The sequence below is a fragment of the Sabethes cyaneus genome, chromosome 2, assembly GCF_943734655.1.
Source record: "Sabethes cyaneus chromosome 2, idSabCyanKW18_F2, whole genome shotgun sequence".
NCBI lineage: Eukaryota > Metazoa > Arthropoda > Insecta > Diptera > Culicidae > Sabethes > Sabethes cyaneus.
In genome coordinates this window covers 39,745,235-39,764,134 of record NC_071354.1, presented here as the reverse complement: position 1 = coordinate 39,764,134, position 18,900 = coordinate 39,745,235, and the positions used below count along the sequence as shown (strand labels likewise).

General features: G+C 39.2%; 1 protein-coding gene across 1 annotated transcript in view; it reads left to right on the top strand.

Annotated features, from left to right (window-relative positions):
* The window catches only part of LOC128735328 (MOXD1 homolog 2-like), a 148,989-nt gene that overhangs the window by 73,433 nt on the left and 56,656 nt on the right, over positions 1–18,900 (top strand). The window contains exon 4 of the mRNA XM_053829819.1: positions 13,983–14,162. Within this exon, the coding sequence (XP_053685794.1) occupies positions 13,983–14,162 (180 nt within the window). The remainder of the gene's footprint in view (positions 1–13,982; positions 14,163–18,900) is intronic.

The window sequence follows — 18,900 nt, the reverse complement described above, 5'->3', positions numbered from 1 at the left end:
TAGTATACGGGCCATTCAGATCTCCACGCGTTTGATTAAACCAATCAGTGAGTTTGCCTTTGATATTATCTTTTCAACATGGCGAAGTTGAGCTTCCTACTCTAAGATCACATACACACACCCTAGGATGTTACGTCCACTTCTATTAGATACTCAGACAACAATTTGTTTCCTTTTCGAGTGAACGAAACCACGCTGCCCTTCATTATATACACTTTGAGACCAAACATTCCGCAAAAACCGACGAACAGGTTCACACTATCTTGAAGTAGACGACAATCTTAAAGTAGAGAAAAATCTTAACATCGTCGGCATAAATCAAAACGTAAACATCGGGAAGCAGTTTCAGAAGGTCGCTCATTATTGTAACGAAAAGTAAAGGTGCAAGATGGCTCCCTTGAGGTACACCAGACCAAACAGGAAACGACATTGATTTACTCTCATCATTGCGATCTTAACTTATTGCGGTCAATTTCTTAAATAATCATCTATCGCTTGCATTCTTTCCACATACTACATATTTTGGTAACGCAGCTGTAACTGTAATCACATCTATATTAATTACAGCAAAAGCCTTCGGCATATCAGTGTAGATTGTATCCGCTTGATAACCATCTATCATCCATTCTCGAAACAAATTCGGCAAAATTCATTACGTTGGACATTTTTTAAGGACTGAAGTTTTTGGAGCGTCCTTGTAGAACACTAAATCTGGAATTAAACTGTTAATATTCGGCAGGGCAGTCTTCGGAGAAATTTATCAAGACTGAAGTTCGATGTTTTCCCGACGTTTCGACACTTTGTTAGTGTCCTTTTCAAGGGGTACTGTGGTAAAATACATTTTTAATGTTATTTTTAAGTTGCTTACATAAATTGCACTTTGCACAAAACTACATGAATCGGTTTAACCCAAAGGCAGAAATTCAGTCCTCCGCATCAAAATTCTGTATGAAAGCAGAAAAGATAACAGCCAAATTCATGAGATTTGCATTCTGTCCAGCGACAGAACTGTAATTATGTCTGCAACGGACCACGGGGAAAAAATGAAAGCGCTGGTAGAGGATTGTAACACGTACAAATGTGTCAGTAGAGATCCAACTAGTGGTTTCCAAACGAAAACCAACGGCTTAGTTAAGACGCTGAAGGAGAACAAGTCAATAGACCAAATAACTGCGAGAAAATTAACCGTATACAATGCCGTCTGCCCAAGAATATACGGTCAACCAAAAGCACATAAGCCCAACCTTCCTCTAAGACCAGTGATTCCCAACATAACATCGCCAACATATAACTTAGCCAAATACATAACGAATATCTTGCAGACATCCCTCAACAGTAAATACAATGTACGTAGCTCATTTGACTTCTGCGAAGAAATAAACTCAGTGACAATTCCTGAGGGTTATATCATGATATCACTAGACGTAGTCTCTCTGTTCACTAATATCTCACGCGAATTAGTGCTAAAAAACATAACTGAACGTTGGGAAGAAATAAACACCCGTATCGATCAAGAAATGTTCCTAAAAATCGTCGATCTATGCATGAAAGCCAGCTATTTCTAGTACAACAAACAGTATTTCCTCCAAACCTTCGGAACCGCCATGGGTAGCCCCCTGTCACCCATTCTAGCTGACATAGTTCTTGAAAACATCCTGGATCAAGCTACGAAAAACCTTCACTTCAGTATACCAATTGTTAGAAAATATGTAGACGATTTGTTCCTCGTCATACCAGAAAATGAAAAAGAAAATGTACTGAATGAATTCAACCAACATGAAGAAAGGTTGCAATTCACCATGGAGGTTGAACAAAATAACCGGTTACCTTATTTAGATATGATGGTGATACGCAACAACGACCAAACACTAAGTACGGACTGGTACCAAAAATCCATATTCTCCGGAAGAATGCTCCACTATAACTCCTGCCATCAGCTCAAACACAAAATAAATGTAGCCAACAACTTCATATGTCGAGTCAGTCGTTTATCACGGTCTAGAAATCAAAGCGAGATTAAAAAGACAATTCAAGAGCAACTAAAAATGAATGGCTATCCAATAACGCTGATAAACAGACTAATCTACACCTACAACAACAAACCAGTCATGAATTCAGCATCAACTACGGATCCAAGTCTAACCCAACCAGCCACCATGCAGAATAAACCATCACCGCCAGAAACACCGCTTGACACCGCAACTCTATACTCATCATCATATGCACAAACTCCGTACACAGAACCGCAAATTCTTGAAATCCAACCACCCGCTGGAAACCATCAAAGCCAGCCATCACTGCCAGCCGTCCCATCAGTCCATTCACCACCTGAAAGTCAACCAGCAGCATCGGATAATCCACCAAAAACACCAGAGCAAGGAAACAAACTACCAACTAGAGATCGATCACCACAAGGAACCACTAGCGCCGACCAGATAAATATGCCGAAAACAAATCACGACACACTAGAAGCAACATCCACCGCAACAAAAATTTACAGATCCATTCCATACGTTCCAAAGGTCACTAACCAAATAACAAAAATCCTTACGAAAGATCATCCTACACTAGTAATAGCTAGCAGGCAATACAGGAAAATAAAACACTTCCACAGCAACGTGAAGGATCCGGTAGACAAATTAGACAAACCCAATGTCGTTTACAAAATCCCCTGCAACAACTGTGATAGTTGCTACATTGGGATGACGAAAAACAAGCTAAAAACTAGAATTTATGGCAATCAGTCGAATGTAAACAAATTGGAAGCTACACTAATGAGTCACACAAATACCAGTTCCGAAATCAGGTCACTAGGAAAAAAGACAGCCCTATTAGAACATTGCATCACACACAACCACAGATTCAATCTAAGCCAAACGTCCATAGTAGATCACAGCTACCGATCACACACAGTACCATTTCTAGAAATGTGTCACATCACGAATACACCAAACACCGTAAACAAGCGTGTATTTTTTTATTGATGTATTTTACCACAGTACCCCTTGAAAAAGACACCAACAAAGTGTCGAAACGTCGGGAAAACATCAAACTTCAGTCTTGATAAATTTCTCCGAAGACTGCCCTGCCGAATATTAACAGTTACAATTGAATCCAGTCGATAAAAAAAACACAATCTGGAATTAAATAAAAAGAAAACTAATCCAATTTAATTCTACTATGTAAATTTATTCTTGACAGTTTTCGAGTTCAAAAACAGACACTGAGGAAGCCTGCAAGTCGTAGGCGATTTTTTAGGGAAACCATGTTGAAAACTTGAAACTTTTGGTTCAATTACAAGATACAATTGGTCATATACCAGAGATTCAAACATTTTAGGTATGGCCGAGAGAATGGCAATTCCACTGTAGTTCTCAACGGGTAGCTTAGAACCTTTTTTGTAAATTAGTATAATGTGCGAGATTTTCCATAACTTTGAGAATGAACCTGTTGTTAACAAGGCACTGAATAGGCTGCGTGGTGGAAATAATAAAACATCTGCACAATTTTTCAACAAATTATTTGAGATTCCGTCAGACCCACTGGATTTAGATGTATCTAAAGACAAAACCGCATTACGAATGGCTGTCAACGATAGTTCGAATGTAGCTGATGTTGAATCTGTTAACGGAGATTCAGAGTATCCTTACCTTTGATTGGAGTTATATTGAAATTAGTCAATTCAGATACAGGGAAAATCGCTCTCTTTAGTAATGTAGAAGAATGAAGAAATGATAGAAACGTCCCAATATCTATCATATCTTATCATTGATATTGTATATCAATGTCAAAGTCAATAGTCATATTCAATGGTACAGTATTTTCATAACATTGGCTTTAGACTCACCTTGACCCTATCTTCATAGGTGTTGGCTTTGTGCTTTTCCCGACTCAGCCCTAACAAATCTTTACTATAGGCTTTTCCCGGCACAATCTTAATATACGTTGGCCTCGGCCCTCTCGCCGGCTCAACTTTAACACGGATTGGCCATGAGCTTTTCCCAGCTCAAATCTTAATTTACGTTCAAATTTATCTAATTGTGAATTCGACTAAATACTTCCCAATAGAAATTTTGACGTCTGTTGTTTTACGACGAAATAGAGCGCCTAAGATCTACCTATTAATCGATACGATTGTTTTGATAGATTATGAATTGATAGTTTATAATATTTATTAGTTTATGGATTGCGTTGATAGCTTATCTCAGTCACCCGACGCATTATGGAATTTAATCTGTTATCATCCAACTAAAACTAAATTAATGAATTGCATTTACCGATTGATAAACTGATAGTTTTTGCAATTAAATTACTACCACACCCCTATATTAGATAGTCTCATATCTACTTTTGTCCCTCGAAAAGCTCACAAACACTCTCCCGCCGACAGCCACGTAGCCAGAAGGGGGGGCCCGGGGGCCCAATTTTGATTTTAACTGTTTTATATGCATATTTTTTCGTTTAGAACTACAATACATTAAATGTATTGTAATGTATTATATGTGTAAGCAGTAAGATATGCATGTAACGTATTAGGAGCCAAGATAGGGCTCCTGGCCCCCACCTCTGGTTACGTGGCTGCCCGCCGACGGTAATTATATTTGTAAGATTGCCTTTTACTTCTTCCACCCAGAAGATTTCCTGTGGCATCCTAGTATTTATAGTATATTAAAGGGTTTGCCTTAACGTGTGTAAATGAAACAATATTCGGGTAGTTGTCGGTAGCGTTTAACTGGCACAGAGAAAAACTGTTGCAATTGGTGGGCAGCTTCCCGCGAAAATGGGATGAGTAATCAGCTTGTGTTAGATTTCGGTGTGATTTTAGAGGTAAAATCAGAGATAAGAAATCTGGAATTTATTTTGTTGGTTTGACCAGATTGTGGCATTTGTTGATCGGAATTGCGAGTTGCAGAACTCGAGTTGTTTTAGTCCACAATTCTTCACACTGCAGTAAATAAGCCAATCGTCGTATGTACGAATCTCGAAGGGGCTGTTAGAGTCAATAGGAGCATAGCACTAACCTCGCGTTTGTCTTGTACCCTAACAGTTGGCTGCAAAATCTGTCGCATGGAAAAGAACGTCAAGTTTTGACAACGGACTGTAACAATTAGGCTTTGCTTTTTTATAAAAGTTATTGTAATAGAATCCAATATTCTTCTCAATTCATTGGTAAACTTTCATTTTTTACACATTTCCGATAACAACTATAGTTAAGGCAAGATCTATTTAGTAAAATTCAAGAACTCAATACAATCTTTTACACACTTTCACAACTTATGCGAGAATCGAACAGAAATATAAATTCAGTGATAGCACTAGAATATCCATCAGTAAATATAAATTCATTTTATGATTTAGCTAGTTTACTACTAAAAGACTGAATCTCCAAACAAAAACATCAAACGTTTTGGAAAAATTCAATAGCACAACCATAGGCAATTGAAAATTCAGATCGCCTTTCATAACATTCAATTAACTGAAACACGCAATCAGATAAGATTATCCTAGCACTCCATGTTTATGCAGATTACCGTTTAGAGATAAATGCGTCTCTTCCTACTCAAGTAACAATGCACCCTCTTTTAATTGTGGCACGTGGTACATTCACCCCAAGACATCCGAATACTTCGAGCTTAATAAAACCCTTAGCTATACAAAATCACCGCCACTTCGTAAAACACATTCCAGCTGATAGAAAAGGGAGAGGAAAAAAACGTCTAGATGAAATTATTGGAAATCTGATTCCATCATGCACTGCAACGACAGCAAACGGACTACACAAAGGGGGAACTGCGGCATCACTTGAGATTGAATTTGTACATGATAGCGTTTGACGGGTCTACCTACCGGGACGCGCTTCCTCCCAGAAGGGAGGATTATTACATCCTTAACCTAAATATTTGCTCTTCGGCGCGACACTGCCAATGTGGGGCGAAAAAACAATAAGCAATAAATTCATTTTCCCTCCGGGTCTCAAAATTGACTACTCTCTGTCTGCTTTCCGCGAACGCCACTGAGATGAACATGAAAATCAGCGAGACTGCACTACCGACAAATGATATTCGAAGATTCTTACTTGAACAAACCCTTCGGGGAGCGGAAAGTTTGCTGCTTCGGAAGTGAACCTAGCCCGAGGGCTGCTCTGTTACACTTGGTTCGTCAGAGTATCGATTTGTTCCATTATAAGTAGACATTCCTCCGGTTGAAAATATAGCAAAGCTTATACAACATTTATTCCGATAAAACGCCTCAAAGCAATCCCATTGAATACAACATCCTTACACAGAAACTGCAATTTCATAGCAAACAAACTGAAAGTTCATTTCTTTGCCTTCATATATGGGTTCTGGTCAGTAGATCATCATTTCTTAATAACATGAATGAAATTGCTTGCAGCAATTTTACTTTATTAGGTCCAAATATTGTCTAATGAAGGTTGTTCCGGCTCTCAGAACCGCATTGCTCTTGCAATGCTTGTTTGGTGCTATGGACGGCTCTGCATTCAACAGTCCACATGATAACAGGCGGATCACAACGTATCAAACAGTGCAGAAGTATTTAGTATCCCCAAATTTGAAAAAAATACCACTGAAGTTTCAAACTTCAAAAGGAAAATGCATTTTCCGTTATGTGTCCTCGTCTGTGTTGCACTTTAGGACAAAACATTCGTTCGAACCTACAAACTGCGACTGCATTTGTGTGACTTTACCTGCTAGCGAAATGAAACCTATAGTGCAGTGTATAGCGAACTCATATATGTAGGAACTAGGAACCTACACCAAATGATTCCGAATGTAGAAATGAGCTGCGCTGCTGGTCCACACCTTACCTCACAGCTCAGCCCGCTTCGTTGCGTTGGTTGGTTGACTGGATCTGTGCGTTCGAAACTGTCAGAGTAAATTCAACGGTATTTGTCGACAGGATATTAAATTTTCAATTTTCGGTTTTCTTCTGCTGTTTGTGCTGAGCAGCTCGCTTCGAGTGAGCAAGCGTTCGCATGCCGTGTATGTGCGGGGATGCATAGGAAAGGGGTGTACCTGTACATACTTCCCAGTATATTTACAACGTTGATGCTTTTTCGCTCGAAGCGATTTTCCCCGGTAGTGTAGAGTGAAAAGATTTGTCTGTGCAATGAATCTTTTGCGCTCTCTAGTGTGCGCGGACCGGTATGCAGTGATAGGAAAATAATTAAATTTATGTTTTTTTTTGTGTTTGAGGACTGTGAAAGCTGTTAATGGGTGTACGATTTGCTTTTGGACAGCACAAGAGAATCAAATGTTTTGAAAACTCAGAATGAAGAGCGTCGGTTTCAACGCAAAACATTTGATCGGTCAGATGAAATCTGAACCGGGGCATGTAGGATCCAGACCTTTCGATTTCCTCTCACTTGTTTAAGAGACAAAAACGTGACAACTCGATTATACCGAATGTCTCTGAAAACTAACAAGAACAAAAAAGCTCTTCTTTTCGACACCAACAAAGCAAATGCTGGTTCATTTATTTGTAATAATCTCAATTTCAAATTTGAAATAGTATAAAATACTGGAAAAAATACTCAGTTAAACTTTTAATTCCAGTTCCACCTGGACTACCGGGCTATTAGGATAGCAAAATACCAAATCCAACTAAAACCGCACGGAACAATCGTGTTGCTTCAGGAAAGGCAGCAGACGTTTTTCCAGATGAGCATTTCCTGATTGATGATCACGGTTGCTAATCCAGATATTTTTGAGCGAACTTCGACAGTTTCATATGCTTGAAAAAAAAACTCGCAACTTTTCTCTTTCCCATTGTCGATTGAAACTCCTAGTCATAACTCTGTTTAATGTCTGCCTTCGTCGTCCATCACCACGCAATAGAGCTTCGCCAGCGTCGTCCTGTACAGCTACCGGGACGGATTTTTGCCGTCTTATTTTGTTTTTCGGTGCGATTTGAAGTCACTACCTTGTTACGAGGCAACAATATGGCTCCAATTTAACAAAAACCCGAGGGTCAAATTCCATTGCTCGTGGCTCATGCTTAGAAAACTCATATTCAATGTATGCAATACGCTTGTATTGATGCAATATACAGCTCATTCTTTGCTTTTTCTGATACAGATGAAATGAACTCAGCATAGCCAATCTGAAACCAACGAGCGAATCACTTGCGTTCATGCTCGAGTTTTCTACATTCATTCATTCTCTCGAGTGAATGAAATTAAATGTGAATCTTTCGTTCATTTTGAACTGCCGACAACGCCAAGCGAAATCACAATAAACGTAAAAATTGCTCCGAAGTTTTAATTACTGTCCTTAAGGCAGGTTTTGGTTGATTTTAAAAAGCAGGCACTTTTAAAAAACTAAACTTTGAGATCTAAAATTTCAGTTGAAAGCCAGAAAATTGCCTGACAGGTTAGTCAAGGAATCATTCAGCAGTGCAATTCATGAATGAATTGTTTTGAGGGTAGAAAATCGAAAAAGACAAGCAGACTGTCTTCAGTAATCATGTCCATGGGGTGACAGATAAAAGAATACTACCAGGAATAAAACTTTATGCACTGAATGCGTTTTATATTCGTCTTCCTGGAGGGTTTTCAATTTTGTTCGAACACTGCTCGTGGCAAGCGTAGAAGTCATTACAGCAAGAACGTTCAAGCAACAACGTGAGTTCTATTGTACCCTTATTGCACCTTTCAGTACCAATTTAGGTCTCAAATGCCATCATAAGAGTGTAATAAAACCCAAATTGTTACTTTGGCGTGCTACAATGATACAACGACAATAGAATTCCCTTCATCTCAACAGGGCTGATTGTGAGTCCACTAAATTTTCCCTAGCGTCCGTCCAATAGAGAACTATTGAGTGCAGTTTTTGAGACGTCTTAGTAGAATACGAAACCTGAAATTAAATAAAAACGAAAACCTTTCCAATTAAATTCTACTATATATATATTTCTTCACGACAGATACGTATTTCGCCTACAACTTGCAAGCTTTATCAGTGTCTGTTTTCGAACTACAGTCGCGAAGAATTATATAAAGTAGAATTTAATTGGATAAGTTTTCTTTTTTATTTAATTTCAAATATTGAGTATTGATGAAACGGCAGCTGAAGTTGGAGGGAGCCGTCACCAGCAACATTGGTCCGATTCGAGGAACCGGCTGACCAACTTCGTGACTGAAGAAGACGTGTGCTGGTGATTGAGCGGTAACAACAGTAAATAAGTAGAATTTCTTCGAAATATCGATGAATGCTATGTTTCCGTTTCATGAAATATAACATGATTACCTACGTTTTATCCTTATATAGTGTTTCGATTAAAAGAACGGTTAAAAAATTATACACATTCCAAGTAACAATTCCAAAGTCACTTGGTTTTACTTTGATTTTATAAAAAAAATTGTTGTGGTATTAATCTTTTGGTTTTATTATGGTATTACATAATACTAAGATGATGGCAAATTCTTTGTGGTTGCTTATATCTCCACGATAAAATTAGTTGACTACGTCATTTCTTATAATGACTTGTCACACCGCAATAATCTGTTAATTTTCTAGTAATGTTAATATGGTGACACCCTGACCAAACAAATTTATTGCTGCTATTTGGAAGAATATTGCAGTTCAACACCGACAACATTGTTTTATTGCCATACTCCAATGTTTATTTTAGAAACCCAGTAACAATAACCCGCAAACAAAAAATCATCAAAGCAAAGTCACAGGAAGCCCATAAAATAATTTTACTACAAATTGAGATTAACTGATTAAGTAAATTTATTTTATTAAACTTTAAAAATTTAATGCGCATATGCTGCACAACTGTGGAAATTGCTGAAAATGTAATATTTATACTATCGGAGAATTTATAGCTTTGTCGAACAAAGCGAAAAGCCTCATTAAATTATGGTGGTAGCTGTCAAGCAGGGAAAAGCATAATTGATTTATTTGTTTTATTAATTTCATTATCAAAAGTTCTGAAGAGTGGACCACTTGATCGGAAGGAAATTTTATAACGATCATCAGAAGGTTCTAGTGGATTGCTCGGAGTTTTGAAGTGATGAAAACCACTAGAGGAGGGTAATAAAACTCAAATTGCTGCTTGGGATTCAAAAATGCACCGTTTCTAAATGATTTAAGCTTTATGTATCAAATTTATTCAGAAACCCAGATAGTCTCGCAAATTCTGGTCTGGTCAGCCCAACTTGCATGTTGTATGGATTTTTGCCATGCACGAGCAAAATATTGATGGGTTGTGTCCTCTTGCTTGGTACAGAGACTATAGATTACAGAGGCGACAAGGTACTCAAAACCGCTAAATTTTGAATCATTATAAATAAATAACTCTCCGCTTTGATTCAAAATTCAGAAGCGGTTTTTGAGTACCTTGTCGCTTCTGTAATCTATAGTCTCTGTACTGCTTGGAAACCATTTTGATAACTGATGAGTAAATATCAAAGTCAGTACAGAGGCATCATCTCTCATCATCTCAATTTTAGCAATAAACCCAACCTGTCGGGATAATTTCGAAATAATAGCAGAATGATGAAAGTTAAACGTAGGTTTGGAATCGAGTACGATGCCAAGGTCGCTAACCTGATCTATCCTTCGGAGAGCATTCCCGTCATGTTATAGCCGAAGATAATTAGGCTCTGGATGCAGTGGAATGGAATGCTCACATTTTGCTGTGCTCACTATCGAATAATTCAACTTACACCTGTTTACCAAGACAACTAGTAATCCTTGCAACCGGCGACAATCGTCGATGAAGCCCACGGCCAGAAACAATTTAAGATCGTCAACCTATACAAGTGCGCATCCGGCTTCAAGCAGTGTAGCTACGTCATTGAAAATGGAATAAAAAGTCAAGGTCCCATGTTGCTTCCGTGGGGAACACCAGCTTTATCGGTGAACACTTTGACTAGTTTGACTGGTCTCTGTCGCATAAATAAGAACCCATCCACGACAATAGCCGCTATGATGCACCCAGTCGCTGAAGTTTTCGTAGAAGGATGCGGAGCTCGATACGGTCAAATCCAGCTTTCAAGTCACTGCATAGTGCACGGTGCACGAGGAGGCGAAATCGAGTAGGTTAGTTGATACCGATCGTTCAGGCATGAACCCGTGCTGGCAGGTGGATATATAGTTCTTCTTCGTGATTTAAAAAAGTTTTGAGGTGGCAGACAAGCTTGTAATACCTCTGATAGTTCCGTACATTTCGGCGATCACCACTTTTAAGGAAGGGAAATATGAAGGATTGTTTCCAGATGTCTAGAATTTGGCCTTGCGTTAAGGACTTGTTGAAAATGCGACACAGTTTCATAGATAATTCTGATGAGCAGCTGCAAAAAATAACGGAAGTAATTCTATCGGGCCCAAAGGAGAAGGATCGATTCTATTTACGTGCTGCTTCAACAACCATTATTGGAGAAATTTCAAAGGTATCGAGGTCAACTAGTCCTTCGGGAAAGTTTATCGCGTTTATGTACCAAGGTTCTCAAAAACCGTATGCCAAGGTTAATAAGCACATTTGGTTAAATGTTTTGCTTTGGTTGAGGTGTTTCTAAAGAGTAGCGGTCCGGAATTGCTACCTTGAGGATTTAGGATTTGTTTGATACTGCTTCTGGACCGCATTATTTGCATTGACATTCCAACGTATCCCAAGTAACAATTTGGGTTTTATTACACTCTTATGATGGCATTCAAGACCAAAATTACACTTGAAGATCACCATAAGAGTACAATAAAACTCACATTGTTGCTTGGGATGTTACCTTCTTCTCATGGCATGAGACCATATTAATTCATGGGTCGGTACCTTTTTATAGCAATAAAGTTGCATACCATTACTTTAATAATTTTAAATAATTCAAAACGACTGGAAGGTGAGCAATCAGTGCGCGACAGCTATAGTTTTGTTAAAAGCCAGTGTGACATGGAGAACCATCCTGTTGAAACCAAAAGTTTTCTGCGTCATTTTTCCCAAAAACGGCATAGCAGACACGCTTGTTATGAATGACTGAAACTGAAAGATAGTTTTAGGTAAGATATGGCTTATTGGACAAATACGAGCTTGAGTCATGTCATATTTCTTCTCTTTTTTATTTTTACATTTGAATTACATTGTTTTAAGATTTCTGTTAACGAATGACATTTCAGATTGTATACTGATTAAAATTGATTATTGAAACGTCAGCAATAGAGTAAAAATTACAGTATTACGAAATAAAATTCAGTACACCTTGCGCTTTTCTCCGGAAGCATGCATACGGCTCTTATCGCAAGTATGTGTTACACTGAATTCGAACCTCCGAGGAGACACAATGCAGATTCCTTCGCACATATTCAGCACAAATTGCACGTGCTCTGCGGACTGTGTGTTTGATGTTGGCCCGGCTTGGTCAGCAAGCGATGCGATTCCATTTGAGAACGGAAGTACCAGCCAGCGTCGGACATCGCTGCTGGTCGCATGTAACTGAAACGCACTGCGAAACTGATAAAACATCAAACCACAACAGGGCGCTCCCGTACCCCGTGCTTCGGATGAATGCGATGATTTGCCCGGTTTGCAAAAATGTTATTGCTGATGCCACACCGCACCGACCGGGCTCTGGGGAAATGCCTGCTTTCGAAAGTCGTCTGCATATTCCGAGCAGTGAATTCCCTGATAAAAGCTATGCAAATGTCTCCGTTTATTTTCACTTTAATTAGAAAATTTCTATAATCTCTTCTTTCCTATCTGACCCGCAAATAATTTGAACTTTTCTCGTTTGTGGTTAGTTTTTCTTGCTGATTTTGCTGGTAAATGAACCGAAACAAAATACTTCCAGCAGATGTTTAGTTTCAAAACGGAGAACTTCTTACGATTGCAATATTCTAAATAATTTTATGTAAACCTGCGATAACAGACAACTATGTAACTGAATGGAAGTCAGATAAAAAACAGGAAGATTGATTGTCTGGTACAAAATCTTACCCTTACGGTCGCCCCGAGGATTTCGAATCAAAATGAGCAGAAGTGATTGGGGACGAAAACGAAACTGCAGACAAAAGAGATAAGACTAGGTGTAGTTTATTGGAATCGCAAATTGCTATCAGTTCATCTACGAGGACCAGAAATATTCCTATTTTTTCTCTCGATGCCACAATCAACGTCTCCATCATCATCATCATCGTCATCATCATCATCATCCTCGTAGTCGACGTCGTAGTCTTCGTCGTCAATGGCAATGTTCGATGTCGCCTAATTTACATAAATGAAAATGTGAATACTGGGACCGGCTTTTCAAGTTATCAAGAAAACATGGTGTATCTGAATTGAAAAATACTAAAATACCGAAGCCGAGGGAATGTTCATTCTGCATATGTGTAGGTATGGGTGCGTTGCTTCGTAGATTTAGCCCCACTACCGATGATGGCATGAAACAGCAAATGGAGATGAGCTAGTCATCTTCATGCGTTCCTCTTCGAGGTGAGCATAGAGAGACTTCGCGTAGATCGGTGATGAAGGTTGTAAAAAGTGAAAGTTTCTTTTTTTTTGTATTCAGCAGATTTCTAAATCAATTCCGTCCCATTTATTTGGAATGAAGAAGTAACGAAATCTGCAGGGAAATCTATTGAACGGGAAGTGACATTCCTTTGAAGAGGATAGAAAGGAATAAAGAGCTCGTTTCTGATGATGGAAATGAACTGGAAAGATGTGTGCATCGAATGTACGACATAGGATTACAGACAAATAGAGTCGGCCTGAACAAGGCTTAGAGTGGAACCTTATGAATAAAATTGTTGTCAATTCTTGTCGTTATTATTTTTCAACTTTTTAATCAAAGGGTAATCTTTTTATCAGTGTTTAAGATTTAAACGTAAAAACAAACAGTTATTATCCATACAAGTAGTTTATCACACAAGAAAGCTACCATTGACCATTGAACTAGTATTCAATGGAGACGACTAACCTTATTTTCCACAGCTGATTATTTTCTTGATTCTTTTTATTTTCAGTACGAACCGGTGTTCGACTCGTCAACAAGTGTCCTCTTTCTGAACCACATGATCCTGTACGAGTGTCAAGGCTTATCGAAGGAACTAGAAATGCTGTCCCGGGAACGTGGCCAACCGTGCTTCCGGCTTCAACCGATGCACTGCAACACCGTTGTTGCCAACTGGGCTCGCGGCTCAGATGTAAGTTTTTTTTTCTTATTATAACACTCTTTAGTGTACCATTTTCGTTTGATGTCATTAGCAAAACTCGCACTGGAACCATACATTGGTGCTCATAATATTCCACAGAAACCGTTTCTTTACGCAGAGTTTCCAATTCGCTAATTAACTGAGGTTCTATGCCGGAAGGCAATTTTCCTGGCAAGCGGTAAAATAACATTTTTATTTCGCCCGAGTCGGTCAGCAGCAAACGGAGGTAAATCATTCTCCAAGAAGAAAAAAATGATGAAAGAAACTTACGCTTCACGGCTGAGTAATTTCTTCGGCAGAGCGCGAAATTTTCCCATTCATCCTCGTACGCAACCAAGCTTTCATTGGCGACAAAATGTTTCCACTACGGGAGCTGCCGTTGGTTGACCCTGATCGGAGCCAGTGACTGATGTTACAGCCCGCACAGTTTGCTAGGGAGTACTAAGATTTTGTTGAGCTATTCTTAGTAAATTTGAATAAACAATTTTTTTGTGATTGTTTTGAATCCTTGGCATCCAATGGAATAGAAATGAAAAATAGATTTGTTTACAGTGGAATATTTTTGCTATTCTTCTGGTTCTTGTTCTGAATATTTTCATCCCATGCATTAAAACAGAACATAAGACGTAATTCATTATTTTGCTATCGCAATTAAATTTATTGTCCGTGTGTGCTCAACCATTCAACGATTCAATCCACCCTCGCTGTTCGAAAAATGAAACATTGCGGAATGGCGTACCTAAAAGCAGTACCTAGTACGAGTTTTTCACATGACGAATCTTTTTGCTCGAAGTCGCAGTAACTTATTACATCATAACCGCCGCCGGCATAGGCCATGAGAGAGTGTTGATAGAAAAAAAGTTCAGCTATATTTTTTGTCTTCACCGCTATGCTTCGTGTTGACTTTGGTGAAATTGTTTTAATTAAAAATGTGTTTGAACAAATTTAATTTGTGAAGCATAGTGCCATGTCGATAAGTTCCTATGACGGTCGGCGCTATGGATGTGTGGCGGAAGGTGTACACCTGCACCGTCATGCTCGCTGTTTACAGGCGGTGGCAAAAAATGAAATTATTAAAATCGTTTTGCACTAATTTTTTTGTTGCACTTTAATCGGCATTGTTCTGGGTTCCCTGGCCGAACGTGTCACAAAGAGTAGTTACATATTTCATTAAAAATTGCGAAATTGCCTTCGGTCCTGTTTAATTTGTTCGACACTGCTGAAACACTGCAGTTTAAGCGAATAAAAAATATTCGGAATAATATCAAACTATGTGTTACATTTCATTGGGGAAATATTAACTCATTCATCAGACGCCTGCAATATAAATTGACATAGTTACAACATTGCTATATACAACACAACTGTGTGTACTATCCGTACTCTACCCTAGCCATGCACAACATCATGTAAATAAATATTATGCAACAAGCAAAACAAAACAGACAACTCCGATCGTATTGAGACACACGGCGGGCACCGAACGCAAGCACCAGCGCCATGCATACACTTCACAAGTGCACGCATTTCGCTGAGCTGGCTCTCCGACCGCTCGGTGGCATATGTGACTCGGTGTAAGGACTCGAATTACAATTCCAGAACCCAATGTATCGAACAATGAATCTTTCTGTCCCAGTAGTCTATCTCTTTTTAGCTTTAAGAATGCATTTAGAATAAGGAAAATATCGATATGCATTACCGATATTTTCCACCAAAATTTAACTATAAAAGCTAACCTTTCAAACAATAAAGCAAGCCATTTAGACTTCTGACTTTGTGCGTTTAATGCGACCCCAATCGGGCTATCGCTAACAAAAGAACTTAGTCCCGCAAGCAACCCCGAGATCAGTTGATCTACCACGGGCTATTGCTTAAAGTCCAAAGGCTAAAGTATACTTCAATAAACCGTCCGCGCCAACAGTGATGTTATATGTGTTTTACAATTTACATTAAGCATCGACATTTTAGCAACAAAACGCTCACGATTACGGTGACTAAACCCCAAATGAAATTATGCATTAACTCTGTTAAGTAAGAAATTTGACTTAATTTGCAGTTGATAGACACAAATATGACATTAAATAATAGGCAATAATAAACATCAGATATTATTTTACTTCAGAAGAACAATAAAATTTAAGTTTTCTTAAAAATATTTACATTTTTTTATCTCTTGATATATGAAAATTATGAATCTGTCGAAGATTCTTAGCAACCCTCTAAAGTTCAATTAGCAATTAACACTGATCATATTTGTTGAGCAAATGAATGTTCTAAACCGTTGGTAAATGACCAATTGGTTAAAACCACATTAAATAACAATAAAAAACACATTAAATTTTAACTTCAGACACTACATTTCCTATGCCTATCATTATCCCAATCCCAATCCCAATCCCAATCCCAATCCCAATCCCAATCCCAATCCCAATCCCAATCCCAATCCCAATCCCAATCCCAATCCCAATCCCAATCCCAATCCCAATCCCAATCCCAATCCCAATCCCAATCCCAATCCCAATCCCAATCCCAATCCCAATCCCAATCCCAATCCCAATCCCAATCCCAATCCCAATCCCAATCCCAATCCCAATCCCAATCCCAATCCCAATCCCAATCCCAATCCCAATCCCAATCCCAATCCCAATCCCAATCCCAATCCCAATCCCAATCCCAATCCCAATCCCAATCCCAATCCCAATCCCAATCCCAATCCCAATCCCAATCCCAATCCCAATCCCAATCCCAATCCCAATCCCAATCCCAATCCCAATCCCAATCCCAATCCCAATCCCAATCCCAATCCCAATCCCAATCCCAATCCCAATCCCAATCCCAATCCCAATCCCAATCCCAATCCCAATCCCAATCCCAATCCCAATCCCAATCCCAATCCCAATCCCAATCCCAATCCCAATCCCAATCCCAATCCCAATCCCAATCCCAATCCCAATCCCAATCCCAATCCCAATCCCAATCCCAATCCCAATCCCAATCCCAATCCCAATCCCAATCCCAATCCCAATCCCAATCCCAATCCCAATCCCAATCCCAATCCCAATCCCAATCCCAATCCCAATCCCAATCCCAATCCCAATCCCAATCCCAATCCCAATCCCAATCCCAATCCCAATCCCAATCCCAATCCCAATCCCAATCCCAATCCCAATCCCAGTCCCAATCCCAATCCCAATCCCAATCCCAATCCCAATCCCAATCCCAATCCCAATCCCAATCCCAATCCCAATCCCAATCCCAATCCCAATCCCAATCCCAATCCCAATCCCAATCCCAATCCCAATCCCAATCCCAATCCCAATCCCAATCCCAATCCCAATCCCAATCCTAATCCCAATCCCAATCCCAATCCCAATCCCAATAATCCCAATCCCAATAATCCCAATCCCAATCCCAATTCCAATTCCAATTCCAATCCCAATCCTAATCCCAATCCCAATCCCAATCCCAATCCCAATCCCAATCCCAATCCCAATCCCAATCCCAATCCCAATCCCAATCCCAATCCCAATCCCAATCCCAATCCCAATCCCAATCCCAATCCCAATCCCAATCCCAATCCCAATTCCAATCCCAATCCCAATCCCAATCCCAATCCCAATCCCAATCCCAATCCCAATCCCAATCCCAATCCCAATCCCAATCCCAATCCCAATCCCAATCCCAATCCCAATCCCAATCCCAATCCCAATTCCAATCCCAATTCCAATCCCAATTCCAATCCCAGTCCCAATTCCAATCCCAATTGCAATTTCAATCCCAATCCCAATTGCAATCCCATTTTGCACCCAATTTAGTGAATCCGAATTGCAGAGCCTATCAATTAACTCCTGCCGTCAGATTTTGCCCAGATACCTCGTTCACTTTGTTCACAGCAAAACGCAAGTTCGCCACTACTTCTTGCTTTTGATATTTTTTTAGATCTTCTTCAGGTTCATCATCAAATTCAATATTTCTCAATTGGCTGTAGCTTTGGCGTGTTGCAAGACTTCAAGCCCGGCTTGGACATTATTGGCGGCAACCCACACCATTTTACTGTTCACAGAGCTGGTTTCAATGAAAGTGTCATTTTTAAAGCCACAGGCACAGGCCTGCCGAAATAGATTTGTTAAAGTTTTACATTTTGAAAATGTTTGCAGTTGAAAATGCTGCCAGCCTTATATGGCTTATATGAAGCTGTTTGAAGTCCACCTTGACGTAGGTTTCATCGTCCATTACCTCGCAGTCTAACCTTGTTAATATCATCGTGAACAGTTTCCGGGATTAATCGTCTTCACTAGCGTCGAGCCCAGGCATGAGTAAAAGGTAGAGCACCCGACCTTTCAGAAGAATGTTTTGGCCTGAAAAAACGCAACAATCGAATGATGGCGAATCAATTGTTACTTAATCATAAAACTAAGTATTGAATATTCCGGATATTCGGTTGCTTGCACGATTTAAAATTGAAATTGAACTAGAAATTAGACTTGGAACTGGATTAGAAATTAGAGATGAATTTGGACGTAAAATCTAACACAACATAGGGCATTAAATTAGACTGGAATTTGAGCTAATTTGGGCTTGAGGTTCAGCTCAACTTGAACTGGTAATTGAATTAAAAAGTAGACTTAAATTTATAGCAATTTGGACTAAAGTTTTACTTTGACGTTTTTATTTGAAATTGAACTTGAATTTTTTAAATTGGAATTGAATTAGACTTGGAATTAAATTT